This window comes from Suncus etruscus, chromosome 9 (genome assembly GCF_024139225.1).
Source record: "Suncus etruscus isolate mSunEtr1 chromosome 9, mSunEtr1.pri.cur, whole genome shotgun sequence".
NCBI classification, from domain to species: domain Eukaryota; kingdom Metazoa; phylum Chordata; class Mammalia; order Eulipotyphla; family Soricidae; genus Suncus; species Suncus etruscus.
Genome location: NC_064856.1, coordinates 107,050,467 through 107,071,184, shown reverse-complemented (window position 1 = coordinate 107,071,184; position 20,718 = coordinate 107,050,467). Strand labels below are relative to the sequence as shown.

At 51.8% G+C, this 20,718-nt stretch overlaps 2 protein-coding genes across 2 annotated transcripts in view; both read left to right on the top strand.

Annotated features, from left to right (window-relative positions):
* Nucleotides 1-415: 415 nt before the first annotated feature.
* Nucleotides 416-11,823, top strand: WDR74 (WD repeat domain 74). Its single transcript, XM_049779993.1, has 11 exons — nt 416-484; nt 574-680; nt 938-1,059; nt 2,482-2,557; nt 2,652-2,798; nt 2,933-3,034; nt 3,987-4,087; nt 4,318-4,373; nt 9,456-9,601; nt 9,776-9,832; nt 11,607-11,823. The coding sequence occupies exons 1-11, from the start codon at nt 421-423 to the stop codon at nt 11,781-11,783; spliced, it is 1,155 nt and encodes a 384-aa protein (XP_049635950.1). The 5' UTR covers nt 416-420; the 3' UTR covers nt 11,784-11,823.
* A 928-nt stretch (nt 11,824-12,751) lies between these two features.
* Nucleotides 12,752-20,718, top strand: part of STX5 (syntaxin 5) — a 30,293-nt gene continuing 22,326 nt past the window's right edge. The window contains exons 1-5 of the mRNA XM_049779723.1: nt 12,752-12,862; nt 13,551-13,821; nt 16,152-16,222; nt 16,365-16,420; nt 16,742-16,812. Coding sequence (XP_049635680.1) covers nt 13,570-13,821; nt 16,152-16,222; nt 16,365-16,420; nt 16,742-16,812 — 450 coding nt within the window. The 5' untranslated portion in view covers nt 12,752-12,862; nt 13,551-13,569. The remainder of the gene's footprint in view (nt 12,863-13,550; nt 13,822-16,151; nt 16,223-16,364; nt 16,421-16,741; nt 16,813-20,718) is intronic.

Below are 20,718 nucleotides of genomic sequence, written 5' to 3'. Positions count from 1 at the left end.
TTGGCAGAGAGTGAAGCTGTAGGGCTAGATAGCACAGCCGTAAGGCGTTTGCCTTGTACACTTGCCAACCCAGGACAGACCCAGGTTCGATTCCCCGCATCCCATACCGAGCCTGCCAGGAGTTAACCCCCCCAAAAAAAAAACAAAAATAAGACTAAATAAACTGACAGTGAGCAGAACATCAGAAACCTCTATGATACCCCGAAAACCCTCTAGGTCTCTCAATACTACACAGTCTCTCCAAATCATTCCACCAACTCTACTCAGGGATGGGATACTAGACCAGGCCCTGGGACTGACTCGACCACTTCCGTTCAAACACAGACGCGCAGAAATCTCATTGGCTCGGCGACCCCGCGCGTGATGATGACGTAAGCGACAGCAGAAATCCCGCCCCCGAACCGACTCCCAGGGGCTGTCATGGCGCCCTCCACGACACGCTGGAACCATGTGTGGGTCGGCACCGACACGGGGATCCTGAAAGGTTCGGAGCCGGGACGGCACGTTTGGGGGGACCCAGGGGGTCCTGCTGGGGAGATCTCGGCGCGACTGACGCCCGATCGCGTCCCTCAGGGGTGAACCTACAGCGCAAGCAGGCGGCGAACTTCACGGCCACCGGGCAGCCGCGGCGCCAGGAGGCGGTGAGCGCCCTGTGTTGGGGCCCGGGCTGCGAGACGCAGGTGAGCGCAGGGCCGAGGCCCGAGTTTGGGGGACCCGGGGTGCGGCTTGCTCGCGCTTTCTCTGATATTTTTTGAGGGATGGGTCACGCCGGCAGTGCTCAGGGGTTACTCCTGGCTCTGCGCTCAGAAATCGCTCCTGGCAGGTTCAGGGGACCATATGGGATGCGGGATTCGAACCACCGTCCTTCTGCAATCAAGGCAAACACTCTACCTCATGCTATCTCTCCGGGTCCTGATCTTTCTTTCTCTGATCGCAGATCCTATTGGGATGCGCCGATGGAACCGTGAAGCGCTTCAGCACCGAGGAAGGCAGTTTTCAGGGCCAGAGGCACTGCCCCGGCGGGGAGGGCACCTTCCGAGGCCTCGCCCAGGTGGACGGGTAAGGCACAGAGCTGCTCCCTGATTGCTTAAGTTTGGGGGCACGATCCCCGCAAGCCCTGAAATACCAAGAGATGGCTTCAAGAGCTGTAGGGGGAGCTCCATGCAGGGCAGAGCAACGACCGACCCATCTGCCCATCCCCATTGCCCCAGAGTCCTCCCTTCATCCCCAGTACCCGTGGGAGTAGTTTCTGAGCACAGAGGATGTTGGCCCTCACACACAGACAAAACTCATAGGTGACACTGACAGCTCACTGACAGCTTTCTTATTTAAGAGAACCCAGTTTTCAGCTCCCTTTCCCTTCACAGCTTCTTTGCAAATAAAGTTTTTGCTGGATTTGGCCATCTCATCTCCCGGCCTCTGTTTTCAATTTTGACTCTCCCTCAGGATAAGTATCTGTGTGAACTAAAGGCCACGGTGTCCTCAAGACAGGCCTTCATCGACTTTGCTTCTTGTGGGGGTTTTCTTCTGGCTTCCTATTTCTTTCAGTGACTATGAGCAAGTAATTGAATAGATTAGAGCAGTATTTCTTAAGTGGGGAGGCTCTTAGGGGTTACTCCTGACTGTGCTTAGAAATTACAACTGGCAGGCTCAGGGGACCATAGGGAATTGAAGCCAGGTCGGCCGCATGCAAGGCAAACATTCTACCTACTATGCTCCACCAGCCCCTGGCTCAACTTCTTAGAAGATTGAGCAAAAAGGCAGTAATTTGCTGAGAGTGGATGCTGGGGGTGAGGGTATGGTCCCCAGTACTTCATAAGCTCAGAAATGCCCCCTGAACCTTGTTGGTTGACTTTAAACCAAAAGAAGAAAAAGTAGTAATCATTCTGACAAGTGGGTGGGGACAGCTTTGACAGGTAGTGAAAAGATTATCCCTAGGGAAGTTCTATCTAGAAAGTGCTTTAGAGCCTGGCAGAGCCTACAGATTGGTGTCAGATTACAGCCAAAACAGAACTGGAAAAATCGCTCAAAGGGCTTTGCTTGTGGGAGGCTGGACAGTCCTCGGCACCTCATGGTTTCCCAAGCTCTTCTGGGAGTGACCCCTGATCACTGAATTGGGAGTAGTTCCAAAGTAGGGCCCTAGGTAGTTCCTAGGTAGGGCCCAAAACTCTCCCCTTGAAATTTTGGAGCAAGGAGATGGTGCAGAGAGCACATTGGACCTATGATCAGCTCAGTATGTGGAAGACACAGGTTTGGTCTCCAGCACATGGGCCCCTCCAAGAACTACTAGATATACCACCCCCTAATCAGCCAGGAAATCCCTGGCCTATTAGGAAATGAATTAGCTAGAATCCAGCAGCTGGGTCCCTCCTGGATGTGGCGCTGGCTGGAAGAGCAGGAATTCGGGAGGGGACAGTTCTACTGGCCTCTCACATTTTGGCACCTTGATTTTGCTCTGCCTAAGTCTCCCCCTCCCCGCAGCACGCTCATCACCTGTGTGGAATCCGGGCTGCTCTGTGTCTGGAGGGATGAGGACGAGGACGCCAGCTCCGACCCGGTAAGGATCCCTGCCCTGGTACCAGCAAGCACAGGGTGGGCCTGGAACCAGAACTTGGTGACTGACCCTCCTTCTCTCTGTCCCTGATTTCCAGCTCCTGGAACTGAGTGTGGGTCCCAAAGTGTGCAGGATGCGCCAGGACCCAGGGCGCCCCAACCTGGTGGCCACTGGTGGAAAGGAAAATGCGTTGAAGGTGTGGGACCTGCAGGGGTCCCCGGAGCCCGTGTTCAGGGCTAAGAATGTGAGTGTGGGGTGCAGGCAGGTAGCTGGGCTGGCACTGCTAGCCCCAGATGGGCTTTCAGGGGTGGAAAAGGATGGTGGAAGGAAAGGGACCCCTGACCCTCCCAACCCTGTACCTCCGTCTACCTCTGCCAGGTTCGCAACGACTGGCTGGACCTGCGGGTCCCCATTTGGGACCAGGACATCCACTTCCTCCCTGAGTCTCAGAAACTTGTCACCTGCACTGGGTACCACCAGGTGAGGCACCAGCAGCATTCTCTACCTGGCTCCCCAAACTGTGCATGGCACTGAGGTCCTTTCCACTCTTGCCTCCAGGCTCACACTCCCAGCTGCTCTATGAGTGGAGCCTGGCTACCTGTATTTGGAAGGGGGAAGTGGAGTTTCTGGAAGGACATAGAGATCGGGGACTCCCCAACCTGATTCTCCTCTAGGACATAAGCCTAAAAAATTTCGATTTTTTGTTTCTTTCTGGGTCACACCCGGCGGCGCTCAGGGGTTACTTCTGGCTCTGTGCTCAGAAATCATTCCTGGAGGGCTCAGGAGACCATATGGGATGCAGGGAATAGAACCTAGATCAGCTGTATGCAAGGCAAATGCCCTACTTTTTGTGCTATCTCTCCGGCTGCTAAAAGACTATACATTTAGGGGGTGTGTGTATAGAGAAGTCAAATTCAGGGCTCAACCCAAGCTATATCATTGGCTCTAACAAGAGAGAGAGAGAATAGGTTACAACTACACCCAGCAGCCCTGCAGCTGCTCCCTGTGGGACGAGGATCACACCAGACCTCCTGCACCTTCTCGGGCCCACAGTCCTGAGACCCAGGTGGAGCGTTCTGGGTCTGCGGGTTTCTTTTCCCAAAGGTGGCAGCATGACTGGCCTCTGCCCTCACCAACATCAGCATCTCCTCTTTCCTTCCATTCCACCCCACCCTCTCTGCTTGAAATTCTGCTTCTGCTACCACTGGTCCCACATGCTTCACTGCTAGCAGTTGCTCGGTGGGGTCAGGTGCTCCCACATGCAGGCCCTGGGTCCCCGCACTTGCCTCAGCGATTCCAGCACCCCCCCCCCCCTTTTGGGAGTGACTCACAATAAAGGAGCAGGCCGTGAAGAAGGGACAGGGCAAGAGACATGGAGAAGCCAAAGGGGAAACGTTGTGGGGTGCTCTGTGACCCCTTAATCTTCCTCCAGGTCCGAGTTTATGATCCAGCTTCCCCGCAGCGCCGACCTGTGCTGGAGGCCACATATGGAGAGTACCCACTGACCGCCATGACTCTCACCCCTGAAGGCCAGTGAGTGTTTTGGGTGGGCTACTAGGAAGCTCCTCTGATTCGATTGGGGTTGGGGCCATGCCAAGCAGTGCTCAGGCTTTACACCCAGGTTTGTGCTCAGGGATTGCTCCTGGGGGATCCTATGGGATGCCGGGGATTGTATCTGAGTTGGTCTGTATGCAAGGTGTCTTGTCTCGAGTCTCAGAGCTGCTCGGGTTGACCCACCTGCCTCTGTTCTTTCTCTTCCTCAGTTCAGTGATTGTGGGGAACACTCATGGGCAGCTGGCAGAAATTGACCTTCGGCAAGGTGAGTAGCCAAGGGAGGGAAGAGGGTTGGGACTCCCCTAGGACCATGCAGTGAGGCCAGACAGAAGCTCATCTTGTCTGCAAGAGACCTGGGATCCTTTCCAGGCACTGGAAAGGATTTTATTTCCCCCTCCCTCCCAAAAATGTACAGATAATACACACACGCTCTCTCATCTCACCTTTCCTCTCCTCCTCCTCCTCCTCTCTCTCTCTCTCTCTCTCTCTCTCTCCCTCTCCCTCCCTCCCTCCCTCCCTCTCCCTCCCTCCCTCTCCCTCCCTCTCTCTCCCTCCCTCTCTCTCACTCCCTCTCTTCCTCTCTCTCTCTTCCTCTCTCTCTCTCCCTCTCCCTCTCTCCCTCTCCCTCTCCCTCTCCCTCTCCCTCTCCCCCCCTCCCTCCCTCCCTCCCTCCCTCCCTCCCTCTCTCTCTCTCTCTCTCTCTCTCTCTCTCATTCCCCCTCCCCCCAAAAATGTACAGATAACCAGGATTCAAATCCTGGTTCCACAACAATTTAATGACCTATGACATTACTTTTTTTCTTTTTTTGAGTTTATGCATTACATGTTTAATCACTTACGAAAAATGTAATATGGATACATTTTGTGTGTGATTTTTATGATATAAGTTTAAAACAATAATAGTAACATTTTTTTGTTTGTTTATTTTGGGTCACACCCAGCAGCACTTGGGGGTTACTCCTGGTTCTATGCTCAGAAATCACTTCTGGCAGGCTCGGGGACCAAGGCTCGGGGACCATATGGAATGCCGGGATTCAAACCACTGTCCTGCATGCAAAGCAAATGTCCTACCTCCATACTATCTCTCCGGCCCCATTACTAACATATCTTGTTCCATTTTCTTATTTAGCTATAATTTCTTTTTTTTTTTTTTTTTTTTTTTTTTGGTTTTTGGGCCACACCCGGCGGTGCTCAGGGGTGACTCCTGCCTGGCTGTCTGCTCAGAAATAGCTCCTGGCAGGCACGGGGGACCATATGGGACACCGGGATTCGAACCAACCACCTTTGGTCCTGGATCGGCTGCTTGCAAGGCAAACGCCGCTGTGCTATCTCTCCGGGCCCTAGCTATAATTTCAAGATTCCTTAAAAATAGTCACTCATGGGGGCCGGAGAGATAGCATAGAGGTAAGGTGCTTGCCTTACATGCAGGAAGATGGTGGTTTGAGGCCCGGCATCCCATAATAGTCCTCCAAGCCTGCCAGGAGCAATTTCTGAGCATAGAGCCAGGAGGAACCCCTGAGCGCTGGCCGGGTGTGACCCCCCCAAAAAAAAAAGTCACTCATATTATTCTATACATTTCTGTCATAAAATTTGCAAGATAGGGGCTGGAGCGGTGGCACAATGGTAGGGCATTTGCCTTGCATGTGGCTGATCTAGAATGGACCATGGTTCGATCTCCCAGCATCCCAGAAGGTCCCCCAAGCCAGGAGCGATTTCTGAGTGTATAGCTAGGAGTAACCCCTGAGCATCACTAGGTGTGGCCAAAAAAAAATATCTGCAAAATAAGCCATCAATTCCTAAAGCAAACATTTGAGATATGAGGATAGTTGCTACACTGCAAGAATATAATCTTCCTTTTTTTTGTTTTGTTTTGTTTTATTTTGTTTTTGGGTCACACCCAATAGCACTCAGGGGTTACTCTTGGCTCTATAGGATTTGAACCACGCTGGTCCTGCATGCAAGGCAAATGCCCTACATCCATGCTATCTCTCTGGCCCTGATATCTTTTTTTTTTTTTGGTTTTTGGGTCACACACGGCAGCGCTCAGGGATTACTCCTAGCTCTACACTCAGAAATCGCTCCTGGCAGGCTCGGGAACCATATGGGATGCTGGGATTCAAACCACTGTCCTTCTGCATGCAAGGCAAATGCCCTACCTCCATGCTATCTCTCTGGCTCTGCAAGGATATAATCTTATTCCCCATACAGTTCCATTTCCAAAGGTTAAAGGAGTTAAGGTTAACAATTTTTTTTTTTTTTTTGGTTTTTGGGCCACACCCGTTTGACGCTCAGGGGTTACTCCTGGCTATGTGCTCAGAAATCACCCCTGGCTTGGGAGGACCATATGGGACACCGGGGGATCGAACCATGGTCCATCCGCTTGCAAGGCAGACACCTAACCTGTAGCGCCACCTTCCCGGCCCCAAGGTTAACAATTTTAAATCATATTTACTAATAAGCCAAAGAATTACCCTGACCCTAGTATCACCAAACTCAAACTAGTCTTGGTCAGAAAAGTGCAAGAGAGTATAGGAAAGCAACATCCCTGGTCTCCTTGTCTACTTGAGGTGTTCTCATTACCTGTAAAACTCAGCTCATAGGGCCGGAGAGATAGCATGGAGGTACGGTGTTTGCCTTTCATGCAGAAGGTCATTGGTTCGAATTCCGGCATCCCATATGGTCCCCCGAGCCTGCCAGGAGCGGTTTCTGGGTGTGGAGCTAGGAGTAACACCTGAGTGTTGCCAGATGAGACCCAAAAACCAACAAACAAAAAAGAAAAACTCAGCTCATAAGAAGAACTGCTCAGGGACCAGAGAAATAGTACAGCAGTAGGGCATTTGCATTATATGCAGCCGATCTAGGACAGATTGTGGTTTGAATTCCAGCATCCCATATGGTCCCCCAAGCCTGCCAGGAGCAATTTCTGAACTCAGAGCCAGGAGGAACCCGGAGCATTGCCTGGTGTGACACACACACACACACACACACACACACACACACACACACACACACTTTGAACATTCTGATCAAAATGGGAATGACATTACTTCACACACACACACACACACACTTTGAACATTCTTTTTTTTTTTTTCTTTTTCTTTTTTTTTTTTTTTTTTTTTGGTTTTTGGGTACAACCCAGCAATGCTCAGGGGTTATTCCTGGCTCTACGCTCAGAAATCACCCCCGGCAGGCTTGGGGGACCATATGGGATGCCGGGATTTGAACCAGCGACCTTCCGCATGTAAGGCAAACGTCTTACCGCTGTGCTGTCTCTCCGGCCCCCACTTTGAACATTCTGATCAAAATGGGAATGACATTACTTCTGCATCGAGGGTGAAATGCAAAGCTGGAGGGCCCAAGCTTTAAGGCGCTTGGCTTGCTCGCTGCCAATCTCAGATCATCCCCAGCACCATACGGTCTCTGAAGAGAGCCAGGAGTGGTCTGTTGCCTTTGAGAAACACTGGATATATCCCAGTTCCCCACTCCTGCCGCTTGATAATATGTAAAAGGAAGAACGTTTCTGTCATATACATACATGTGGCAGTGTTCAGGGGATTGTGTGGGGCACTGGGAATTGAGCCATCTTCAAGCAAAGCCAGTCTTCCTGGATGCACCTTTTCTCATGGTCAGGAAGGGCTTTGCCTTGTATGCAGCCAGTCGATTCTAGCCCTGGGATCCCATGTGGTCCTCCAGGAGTGTTTTTTTGTTTGTTTGTTTGTTTTTGGGCCACACCCGGTAACCCTCAGGGATTAGGGGACCATATGGGACACCAGGGATCAAACCACAGTTCGTCCTAGGTTAGCGCACACAAGGCAGACACCTTACCACTTAGTGCCACTGCTCCGGCCCCCAGGTGTGTGTGTTTTTTTTTTTTTTTTCCAGTTTTTGGACCACACCCGGTGACATTCAGGAGTTACTCCTGGCTATATGCTCAGAAATCACTCCTGGCAGGCTTGGGGGACCATATGGGATGCCAGGGGATTGACCCGAGGTGGGTACTAGGTCAGCACGCAAGGCAAATGCTCTACCACTGTACCACCGCTTCGGTCCCAGGAGTGATTCTTGAGAGCAGAGCCAGGAGTAACCCCTGAGAACCTCCAAGTGTGGCTATGTTCCAAGAGAGAAATCACAAAGCTTGGTTTCATATTTCATGCATTTGAATCTTGCAGCCATGTTCTCCAACATCTCTCTGTTTATCTCGTTTCTTTGCTAGACTGTTTCTATTCTGGAAAAGACTGGTTTCTATTTTTCCTTCCCTGGCTTCTGAGGCACACCCAGCAGTGTTCAGGGCTCACTCCTGGCTCTGTTTATAGGACTTACTCTTTGCAGTGCACAGGGGACCATATGGGTGCTGTGGATCGAATGTGGGCCTGATGCATGCAAGGCAAACAGTCTCCCTGCTGTGCTATTGCTCTGGCCCTCCTGTGTTCTCTCGTGGACACACACTTCTCCTTTTCTCTCCCCTCACATCTTTCTAAATAAGTCTCAATAAAAAGTCATCCTCTAGGGGCCGGAGAGATAGCATGGAGGTAAGGTGTTTGCCTTTCATGCGGAAGGACGGTGGTTCGAATCCCGGCATCCCATATGGTCCCCCCGAACCTGCCAGGAACCATTTCTGAGCATAGAGCCAGGAGGAACCTCTGAGTGCTGCTGAGTGTGAACCAAAAAAAAAAAAAAATCATCCTCTGGAGCCAGAGAGATAGCACAGTGGTAGGGCATTTGCCTTGCAAGCAGCTGAGCCAGGATGGACGGTGGTTGGAATCCTGGCATCCCATATGGTCCCCCATGTCTGCCAGGAGTGATGTCTGAGCACAGAACCAGGAGTAACCCCTGAGCGTGGCTGTGTTTGACCCCACCACCACCAAAAAAAATCATCTTCTGGGGGCTGCAGCAAAAACACAGCGGGTAAGGGCATTAGCCTTCACACTGCCAGCCCAGGGTTTTTTTGTTTTTGTTTTTTTTTTTGGTGGGGGAGCACTCCAGCAGCACTCAGGGGTAACTCCTGGCTCTGTGCTCAGGAATTGCCCCTGGCAGGTCTGGGACCATATGGATGCTGTGAATTGAAACCGAATCTTGTCTCAAGTTGGCTGCATGCAAGGCAAATGCCCTCCCTCTGTGCTATCTCTCCAGCTTCATTTGACCCAGATTCAATCCCCTGTATCCCATATTCCCGAGCCTGCAGGGAGATATTTCTGAGCATAGAGAGAAGAGAAGTAACCCCTGCGTGCTACTGGGTGTGACCCAAAAACAAAATACAAAAATCATCTTCACTATCATAAATAAATTGAGCAGGTGATTGTTGGCAAATCGGCTCCTCCTCAGCTTCTTCTCCCTTTTCCTGCAGGGCGCCTCGTGGGGTGTCTGAAAGGACTTGCTGGCAGTGTCCGAGGGCTGCAGTGCCACCCGACAAAGCCTCTCCTCGCTTCCTGTGGGTTGGACCGAATTCTGAGGATCCACAGGATCCGGAATCCCCGGGGCCTGGAGCACAAGGTGAGCGCCTGTGTCTCTTGCCAATGGCAGATTGAGATGAAGGAAATCAGGCGAAGGAACTGAGATGAAGGGATCTCTGAGGTAAAGGGTCTCTGAGATGAAGGAACCTCTGGATGAGTGGACTTTGAGGTAAAGGGACTTCTGAGATGAAGCCCTTTCCCTCCTCTTCTGCAGGTTTATCTCAAGTCTCAGCTGAACTGCCTCCTCCTGTCTGGCCGGGAGAACTGGGAGGTGAGTGTTCCGAGGCCTGCAGTGTCTTGGAAACAGCTTTCGTCCAAACTTCGTCAGGAAGTCCAGTCTTCAAAGAATGTGGTTTCCTTCTTCCTTTCCTATTTTTCCTGTCCCTTTACTTTCTTCCTTTCCTGTCTTCTCTTCCTTCCTCTCATTCTTTTTCTTGCCTTTCTTTTCTCTTTTTTCTTTTTTGTTGGTTTGTTTTTGGGTCCCACCCAGCAGTGCTCAGGGGTTCCTCCTGGCTCTCCGCTCAGAAATCGCTCCTGGCAGGCTCAGGGGACCATATGGGATGCTGGGATTCGAACCACCGTCCTTCTGCATGCAGGGCAAATGCCTTACCTCCAGTCTATCTCTCCAGCCCCCTTCCTTGCCTTTCTTTCCCACACCTATTGATGCTCAGAAGTTACTCCTGGCTGTGCTCAGGAATTGCTTGTGGTACTCTGGGCACCATATGGGACGCCTGGAAACTGAACATCCCTGGGTAAGCTACATACAAGGTTGTGGGCCCCCCTCCCCCGCCATACTCTGAAGTCCTATTGCTTCTTTTAACATGAAATGGTTGGGTTTTGGGTTTTTTGTTCCCTTTTTGTTTTTTGGGTCACACTCGGCATTGCTCGTGGCATATTCCTGGCTCTGTGCTCAGGGGTCACTTCTGGTAGTGCTGGGGAGATGGGGGCAGACTCTACGGGGTATGGAGAATTGAACTTGGGTCAGGTGCATGCAAAGCAAGCATACACCCAGCCCCTCAACATAAGAATGTTTGCTTTTTTGTTTGGATTCTTTTGGTTTGATTTTTGGTTTTGGATTTGGTTTGGGGGCCATAATCAGTTGCTTAAGGGATCCTCCTGGCTCTGTACTCAGGAATCACTCCTACCAGTGCTTGGGGGATTGTAGGGGATGCTAGAAATAGAACCCAGGTCGGTGGCATGCAAGGCAAGCACCCTTTTCGTGGCCCCTTAACATGAGAATATTAAAGCTGGCTGTGTGACCCTAAAAAATTCCTCCATCCCCAAAAGGCCCATTAACAGAAAAGGTGAAGCCAAGCTGTGACTTCTCCAAGGAGGCTTCAAGAATAGTCCTAGGGCCAGAGCAATTACACAGCTTGAAGGGCATTTGCCTTGCATTCAGCTGACCTGAATTCAATCTCCCATCCCATATGGTTTCCTGAGCCTGCAGGAGTAATCCCTGAGCATGGACAGGTGTGACCTAAAAACAAAACAAAAAGAAGAGTCCTGGGGCCAGAGTGGTGGCACAGAGGTAGGGCATTTGTTTGCCTTGCACGCAGCTAACCTAGGATGGCAATCTCCTGGTGTCCCATATGATCCCCAAAGCCAGAATCGATTTCTGAGCACATAGCCAGGAGTAACCCCTGAGCGTCACCCGGTGTGCCCCCCCCCCCCAAAAAAAAAGAATTTAGCCTTGACCAGACCAAGGCGACATAGGAATATGCATAGAAATAGTTTCCTTGGTCCCAGAGAGATAACACAGCGGTGTTTGCCTTGCAAGCAGCCGATCCAGGACCTAAGGTGGTTGGTTCGAATCCCGGTGTCCCACATGGTCCCCTGTGCCTGCCAGGAGCTATTTCTGAGCAGACAGCCAGGAGTAACCCCTGAGCACCGCAGGGTGTGGCCCAAAAACCAAAAACAAACAAACAAACAAAAAGAAATAGTTTCCTCACTCAGGCCCTAAAGGGGTGTGCCTGGAGGACGGATCCCCGCTAAAGCCACCTTGATTGGGGTTCAGATGCTGACTCCTCAGCCTTTCTCTTGCTCAGGATGAACCCCAAGAGCCTCATCAGTCCCCTGAAGACGTGGAAACCGATGAACTCTGGGCCTCCCTGGAGGCAGCGGCTAAGCGAAAACGCTCAGACTTGGAGTTGACCCCAGGGTCAGCTCAACCCCAAACTTGTGGGAGAAAGAAGAAGAAGAGGCCGGGGTCCACCAGCTCCTGAAGATCCTGCGCTCCCTTTTGTAAATAAACAGTGTAACCTGTCCCTCGGCCTGAGACTCTTGGCAAGGGAGAGTGGGGGCGGGCTGGCAGGCCGGAGCCCGGAGCTGGAGTGCTTAGGGTCTGCCTGACGTCACAAACAAGGCCCGGACCCCCCCTTAGGGGCGATGGTCCGAGGGTGCAGGGCCGCTGGTGACCATGGGCTGCTGCCAAGACAAGGACTCGCAGAACGGGCAGAAGGCCACCAGGTCCCAGTCGGAGGACGGCGAGGAGGAGGGGGCGAAAGAGAAAGCCGCAGGGGGTATGAGCCTGGGGGGGGGGGCCAGCTGGCAGCCCCGAAGCCAGGGAGTGGGGGTGTTGGAACGGAGCTCAGGGCTTCCTCTTCGCAGGCGATGAGGCCAAGACGGGCGCGCGGGACGACAAGCTGCAGAGGTCCAACGACAGCATCATGATCACGGTGCTGTGGCGGCGCCTGTCCATGTTCAGCCGGCGGGGCTCTAGGCGGCAATCCGTGCTAAAGCCGGGGACGCTGGGGACTCCGGGGCGGGACTTGGAGCCAGAGGGCATCCCGGAGGAGACGTCGTCGTCGGAGAAAGGATGACATGCCACCCCCTTCCCCCACCCGCCAGCCCCGCTGTCAGTCTGCCTGCCTCAGCCTCCCTCCAGAGAATAAAGTTTCTAACTTGTAGCAGCAGCACCGAGGCGGTCCTGCGGCGGGCTCTTTTCTTTGAGGCTCCTCCCCTCGACTGCGCCCGACTTCCGGGATGCGGCGCTGGGACACCTTGGGGGCGGAGTCGCGGGAGGCGGCCTGGCCAATCGGGAGACGAAGTTGCTCGTGTGGGGGCGTGGCCTCTCCCTAATCGTCACCGGGGCGGGGCTTCTACCATGGGGGCGCGTCCTCGCAGCGGTGGGGCGTGGTTTCGCCCTGGTCACCGGGGGCGGGGTCGCGAGCGGGTGACGTGGCTGCTCTCAATCTCGGGCCGACTTTCGGCGGCTTGGCCAACTCCGAGGCGACGGTGGTAACGGCGGCGGCCCGGGCGGGAGGTAGTAGCAGTGGCGGCGGCGACTGGAGGCGAAGAGGAGGTACAGAGCGCGCTCTGGGCAAGTGGAGTCTGAGTGGGCTTGGTCCCCCACCCGGGTTAGCGGCTTCGATTGAGGCGGCGACGGGCCCCGGGGTGGGGGGGGGGGATGGGAACCCGATCCTGCCGGCCCGGATGGGGAGGGAGCAACGTCCCTCGCCGTCCAATCAGAAGAGCCGCTGTTAAGACGGACGTCGTCATAAGCCAATCGGCGACGGGCTTTCCCTTGGGGCGTGGCTTATAAGGGCGGGACTTCCTGTTTTAGATAAACACCCAGTGCTGCTTTTTTTTTTTCATCCCTACACCCCTCCGCCCACCGAAGTGTGTTTTGGGGTCTCGGGGCCCATCAATCCTGAACCCCGCCTCGTCTGAGAACTCGTGGGGACGAGAGGTCCCGTTTGGCCTGGGATAATGTGCACAGGCCAGGCTGGGGCCTCCTGGATGCAGGCAGGCCCTGAAGTGGGCCCTGGCTTGACATTCCTTGCCAGCACCTAGTTGGCTGGAAGAGTAGATCGAGGCGCGGGACATCGGTTGGGACGAGCCCCGAGGGTGGTTTGGGGCGTCCGAGGCCGTGCCAAAGTGCAGGAGGGGCCGGAGGGGCTTTACTGGTTGAGTGGGTGAATGCATGGAGATGTGCGTGGAAGGCGATGATGGCCCAGGGCATGACTCTCCTCTCCCCTCCACCGTCACAGTCCGAGGTTATGCGTCTCAATGATCCCGCGGAAACGCTACGGGTCTAAGAACACGGATCAGGGTGTCTACCTGGGTCTCTCAAAGACACAGGTCCTGTCCCCTGCAACAGCTGGCAACAGCAGCAACAGCAGCGGCAGCAAAAGCAAAAGCGACCTCGCCCCTGTGCCCCCACCTGCACCCCTCGTCCCTCCCCCTCCCGACACTACTATGTCTTGCCGGGATCGGACCCAGGAGTTTTTGTCCGCCTGCAAGTCCCTGCAGAGCCGGCAGGTAAGGATCTGGAATGGGAAACAGGCCTGACTCCAACGCAGGATGGGGTAGATGGTGCCCTGGCACTAGGGTTCACACCTATGCTGGAGGAATTGGGTTTGGAGCAGGCAGTAGCATCTGCTAAGCAAGTGGGCTATGAGGGCTAGATCAGGGCCTCGAGGCAAGCTTCTGGGAGCTATTGGGTGAAGACACCTCTCTACCCCCATGAACAGCTTTCCTATTCCAGAAGAAGGCGTGCTTGGCACTGATGTAGAAGATCTGATGGGCATAAGGCACGGGTTCTAGACAGCACCCTGAGTTCTAGGACTGGCATACTAAACTGACCATAGGTTTGCTTTATGACCAGAGGGAATCAATCCAGGCCTCCCTTTGTTTTTTCATTTGGGGGCCACACTAAGCAGCTCTTGGATTACTCCTGGCTTTGTGCTCAGAAATTACTCCTAGCAGGCTTGGGGGACTATATGGGATGCCTGGGTCAACCCGTGCAAGGCAAACGCCTTGCCTGCTGTGCTATCACATTGGCCCCTAGGCCTTCATTTTTGTATCTGTAAATAAAAGGACGTTTTCCCATCATTTTTTGGTGGGGGAGGGGCCATACCTGGTGACACTCAGGGGTTACCTCTGGCTATGTGCTCAGAAATTGCTCCTGACTTAGGGGACCTTATGGGATTCGGGGAATCGAACTTTGGTCCGTCCTAAACTAGCGCGTGCAAAGCAGACACCTTACAGTTAGCGCCACCGCTCTGGCTCCAATTGAGGACATTTTTTTTTATCTATCACAGTTGTTCCTCAACGGTACATTTACAAAAAGTTGAGTACCTCATATCAGTTCAGAAGCTCTGAATCCAGCAGAGAGCCTTGCAGCTGTTGCTCTGACTACTGTTAACTGCTCCACTTGGCTCTTGTTCACAACGGCACTTCCCCGTGATCTCCAAGAACCTCTCGATTCAGGGACAAGAATAGTAGTTCTAGCAACAGTTTACAGTTTAGTGCTGACAATGTGCCAGTGAGATGACGAAAATACTTTATAGCCCTTATGCCATTTTTTTTATTTATGTATAATTCTTTGTTCTTTCCTTTTATTTAGACTCCATGGTTACAAAGTTGTTCACGATAGGGCCCGGAGAGATAGCACAGCGGCCTTGCAAGCAGCCAATCCAGGACCAAAGGTGGTTGGTTCGAATCCCGGTGTCCCATATGGTCCCCCGTGCCTGCCAGGAGCTATTTCTGAGCAGACAGCCAGGAGTACCCCTGAGCACCGCCAGGTGTGACCCAAACCCCCCCCCCAAAAAAAAAAAAAAAAAGTTGTTCACAATAGAGTTTTATTTGGTTTTGTTTGCTTTTGTTCTTGTTTTTGTTTTTTTGGGCCATACCCGGTAATGCTCAGGGGTTACTCCTGGCTATGAGCTCAGAAATTGCTCCTGGCTTGGGGGATTATATGGGACACCAGGTATCAAACCCAGGTCTATCCTGGGTTAGCCATGTGCAAGGCAAACACTCTACCGCTGTGCTATTACTCTGGCCTGAGTTTCAGTCTTTTTTTTTTTTTTTTTTTTTTTGGTTTTTGGGCCACACTTGGCGGTGCTCAGGGGTTACTCCTGGCTGTCTGCTCAGAAATAGCTCCTGGCAGGCACGGGGGACCATATGGGACATCGGGATTCGAACCAACCACCTTAGGTCCTGGATCGGCTGCTTGCAAGGCAAACACCGCTGTGCTATCTCTCCGGGCCCTGAGTTTCAGTCTTAACAATGTACACCACCCTTCACCCGAGCACATTTCCTGACACACAGTTTCCCTTCTCCCCTCTCTCTTATGCCATTAAATCTTAGCAGCACGAGGGTGTTTGGGGCTTAGATTCATTTGGTGGAATTAAGAAGAGATTCTTTTTTTTTTTTTTTTTTTTTGGGCCACACCCGGCATTGCTCAGGGGTTACTCCTGGCTGTCTGCTCAGAAATAGCTCCTGGCAGGCACGGGGGACCATATGGGACACCGGGATTCAAACCAACCACCTTTGGTCCTGGATTGGCTGCTTGCAAGGCAAACGCCACTGTGCTATCTCTCCGGGCCCTAGAAGAGATTCTGTGTGATGTAGTTAACTTTTCTCGTGACCCTCCAGCTGGGTTAAGTGGTGACATCAACTTGGAACATGGTCAGTTGAAATTTGGGGTGTCTTATCTTGACATCTGGGTGATCATATAGTACTGTGAATAACTCCAGACCAGCTGGCGGAAGACAATGCCTTGTACTAGAGAGATAGTAGACCCTGACAGGTAGTGGTGGCTGGAAAGCAGAAGGAACTTATGCATCACCTCTGGCATTGCATTTCAGAATGGAATCCAGACGAATAAGCCTGCGCTGCGGGCTGTCCGGCAGCGCAGCGAGTTTACCCTCATGGCCAAGTGAGTTGAGAAGGGGTGTGTGTGTGTGTTAGAGTGATGCTGTGGTGGGCCAGGCTGGACCTGAGCACGATGATGTTGGAACACAGCTGGGCTGGGGCCCTCTCCCCATTCACTCAGTGCTCTTGCTTTTGCTGGTTTGCAGGCACATCGGGAAAGACCTCAGCAATACATTTGCCAAGCTGGAGAAGCTGACAATCCGTGAGTGGTGTGTGTGTGTGTGTGTGTGTGTGTGTGTGTGTGTGTGTGTGTGTGTGTGTGTGTGTGTGTTGGGGCAACATTCAGCAATGCTCAGGGGTTACTTCTGGCTCAGCACTCAGGAATCACTCCTAGCGGGTTTGGGTGGCCATATGGGATGATGGGGAATCAAACCCATGTCAGCCGCATGCAAGGCAAGCACCCTACCCATTATGTTATTGCTCTGGCCCCTCCCTGAATGTTCTTGGGCACATCAGGAGCTAGGAGAGAACCCAGGAGGGTTCAGTAGACTCTTTCTTCATGGCTTCTCATTTGTCTCTCCAGTGGCGAAGCGCAAGTCCCTCTTTGATGATAAAGCAGTGGAAATCGAGGAGCTTACTTACATCATCAAGCAGGTGAGACAAGCAGCCCAGTTGATTGCCACAGATTGCATTTTTCTTCCAAGGCAGACCCCGATTGAGTCTCCAGAGCTAGGCTTAAGACTCCCATTCATTTGTTGAGTCATTAGACACATTAATGAATCATCTAGATGGACAAAGGTCTGTGATCTGTGATGGGCATACTCATGGGAAGGTGATGAGCAGTGGAGAAAAGATTGTGCCCAGGGCGGGGGACGGTGGAAGAGAGGGAGGGAGGGACGGAAGAAGGGAGAGAGAGGAGAGAGAGAGAGAATGTGTGTGTAGGTTTAAGGCACCTGTATGTAACTCACCATGGTTTGAGTGAGTTTCAGCACCGAATATGGTCTCCTGAGCACTATCAGGAATAATACCTGAGAGCAGAGCCAGGAGGAAACCCTGAGCACTGCCAGGTGTGATCCTAAAACTCAAAGATAAATTACAGTAAAGTTGTGAGTTTGATCTCAGGCATCATCATAAGCACATATATATTTGCATAAATTTACTTGTATAATTTATAAGTAGTTTTATGTAATATATATATGTATATATTGGGTCAATATATGTCCTTATGTCCTTGCTGACCCACTCTTTATTGAGTCAGTTCCCTCCCGCTTACCTCATGCCCTTCAAAAGAGAAAACAGAAAGTGCCACTGAGATGGGGGTGCTTTTCTCCTGCTTGTTCACAATTGTGGCCTTGCAGTCCTTAACATTGCCTGGCATCCAGGCGACTCTGAGAGTCAAAAAAGTGATTGGCAGAGACATGACCAGAAGGAAGTAGTGACTGGTGGGAATGATGCTGTGGGCCTCACTTTCTGCTGTATGTAAAATCACCCCACATGCCTTATCACCAAACCCAGGCGAACAAGTCTAAAGCAGGGTCCTGGGGCCTGAGTAATGGCGCAGCGGTAGGGCATTTGCCTTGTGAGCGCATAGCCAGGAGTAACCCCTGAGCATCACCGGGTGTGGCCTGAAAATCCAAAAATAAATAAAAATAAAGCAGGGTATCGGAGCAATGCTGTAAGCAGTAAGGCATCTGCCTTGTGTGTGCTAGCCTAGGACAGACCACGGTTCAGTCCCCCGGTGTCTCAAGCCAGGAGTGATTTCTGAGCACATAGCCAGGAGTAACCCCAGAGCATCACTGGATGTGGCCCAAAAACAAAAAAAATAAATAAAGCACAGACGTGCATGAAATAATCCAAACCAGGCTGAAAGTGAAACACAGTCTGGCAGTCTTCTTTTTTTTTTTTTTTTTTTTTGGTTTTTGGGCCACACCCGGTGACGCTCAGGGGTTACTCCTGGCTATGCGCTCAAAAGTTGCTCCTGGCTTGGGGGACCATATTGGACACCGGGGGATCGAACCGCGGTCCGTCCAAGGAAAGCGCAGGGAAGGCAGGCACCTTACCTTTAGCGCCACTGCCCGGCCCCAGTCTGGCAGTCTTCTACCTCAGTATCTACTCAAGCTGCCTGCCAGAACTGTTTCTACAGTTCTGTCTCAGGTGGGTCAGTAAGGACATAAGGGCAAAAAGCTGAGGCTGGGCCCGGAGAGATAGCACAGCGGTGTTTGCCTTGCAAGCAGCCGATCCAGGACCAAAGGTGGTTGGTTCGAATCCCGGTGTCCCATATGGTCCCCCGTGCCTGCCAGGAGCTATTTCTGAGCAGACAGCCAGGAGTAACCCCTGAGCACCGCTGGGTGTGGCCCAAAAAAAAAAAAAAAAAGCTGAAACTATTCTCAGCCTGTTCCACTCAGATTTACATATAAAACTATCTTTGTGGGCTGGAGTGATAGCATGGTGGTAGGGGAGGGACATTTGTCTTTTGTGACTGAGCTGGGTTGGACCTGGGTTCGTTCCGGCATCCTGAATGGTCCCCCGAGCCTGCCAGGAGCAGTTTTTGAGTGTAGAGCTAGGAGCAACCCCTGAAAGGGGTTGTAGAACAGCCCTGGATGGGGCTGGATGATGGTGGGATGGAGGATGAGGTCTTTCTCCTCCAGCTCGGACCACGTGTCTGCCACCCTGTTCAGCCGTCAGGTATCTGGGTTCAGGAGAGTGGCGGGTAGAAAACTCACAGGCAGTCAGGCTTCAGGAGATATCAGCTTTATTCAGTGGGTAAGGCTGAAGAAAAAGCCCCAGAATCAGCCCCAGAGAAAGCCTGTCTGGTGTGGCCCAAAACCAAAAAAATAAAAATAAAAATAAAAGCTTTGTTTTGGGTGACACCAAGTTGTAAACAGATAAAAAGAAACCAGGGATGATCTTTGTTTTAGGTAAAATTAAGGTGTAACCTAACTGCTGTAGACCATGATTTCTTCTTATCATAACCAACCCCATGTAGTGAGTATAAATGGTGAGCTGAATGACCCTGGAGCCTGGAGGGACAGGTCCAAGGGAGCAGGAAGCTGTTGTATTGTCCAGTAGAAAGGGGGTGATGGTAGAAATGAAGGGCAGATCTATTCAGAAGATGCTGGTTCAGGTAGAAATGGGGTTCCCTTGGGATCCAAGCTATTAACAGCACTGCGAGTAGGACATTTGTCTTGCACGTGGCTAGCCTGGGTTTGATCCCCAGCATCCCATTTAATCCCTCAAGCCTGCCAGGAGTAATTTCTCAACACAGAGCCAGGACTAACCCCTGAGCACCACCGATGTGGCCTAAAAACCAAATAAAGAAAAAAGAAATGGGGGCCCGGAGAGATAGCACAGCGGCCTTTGCCTTGTAAGCAGCTGATCCAGGACCAAAGGTGGTTGGTTCGAATCCTGGTGTCCCATATGGTCCCCTGTGCCTGCCAGGAGCTATTTCTGAGCAGACAGCCAGGAGTAACCCCTGAGCACTGCCGGGTGTGGCCCAAAAACCAAAAAAAAAAAAAAAAAAGAAATGGGGTTCCCTTAATTTTTAGCCTAGAGCCCATCTCTGCCCCTCTCTGTTCTCCATACTATATTTGTATTTCCCCAAAATAAGAGCAAGAGAAAGGCTGACTGAGGGGCCAAAACAATAGTACATCAAGGAGGGCATTTACTTTGCACACAACTGACCTGGGTTCAGTCTCCAGAACCCAATATGGTCACAAGTCCAGAACCAGGAATAATAACCCAAGTGGGGCCAAAGCCCGACCACCCAAAACAAACAAACAAAAAAAAATAGAGAAGTTTGAGGCCAGAGTGATCATACAGTGAGTAGGCCACTTGCCTTTTATGTGGTTTGATCCCCAGTACCCCACATAGTCTGAGTCCCTCCAAGAGTCATTCCAACACACACAGCTGGGAGTAAGCCCTGAGCACTGCTGGATATAACCCCAAAAACCCCAACACACACACAGTTGCAGAGTGTGTGTTCTGGCGCTCAGTAAGTAAAATATATGCTGAAGTTATTCTTTTTTTTTTTTTTTTTTTTTTTGGGTCACACCCAGCAGTGCTCAGGGGTTACTCCTGGCTCCATGCTCAGAAATTGCTCATGGCAGGCTCCGGGGGACCATAAGGGATGCCGGGATTCAAACCAATGACCTTCTGCATGAAAGGCAAATGCCTTACCTCTATGCTATCTCCTGAAGTTATTCTTACTGGATGCTGACACAGGAATGAGTACTCAGATATGCTTGTGTTGGAGTTCAGGGTTGGTTAGTGGGCTTTATTTTGTTACTTATAAGTTTCTAGGGCTGGAGAGGTGGCGCTAGAGGTAAGGCTTCTGCCTTCCAAGTGCTAGCCTAGGATGGACCACTGTTCGATCCCCTGGCGTCCCGAGCTTGCCAGAAGCGATTTCTGAGCATTGAGCCTGGAGTAACTAACCTCTAAACGCTGCCGGATGTGACCCAAAAACCAAAAAAAAAAAAAAAAAGTTTCTAGTAAGGAAAGGGGAAAAGAAAGGGAAATAAAGGGGGGAGGGAAAAATTTAAAAAAAGCAAGCTGGGAGAAAGA

What these genes read in the sequence shown, in the direction of transcription:
- WDR74 (XM_049779993.1), top strand. Translation starts at nt 421, where the DNA reads ATGGCGCCCTCCACGACACGCTGGAACCATGTGTGGGTCGGCACCGAC. An exon ending in AGAAATTGACCTTCGGCAAG is followed by an intron (nt 4,374 to 9,455) that starts GTGAGTAGCCAA and finishes CTTTTCCTGCAG; the next exon opens with GGCGCCTCGTGGGGTGTCTG. An exon ending in CCCGGGGCCTGGAGCACAAG is followed by an intron (nt 9,602 to 9,775) that starts GTGAGCGCCTGT and finishes CCTCTTCTGCAG; the next exon opens with GTTTATCTCAAGTCTCAGCT.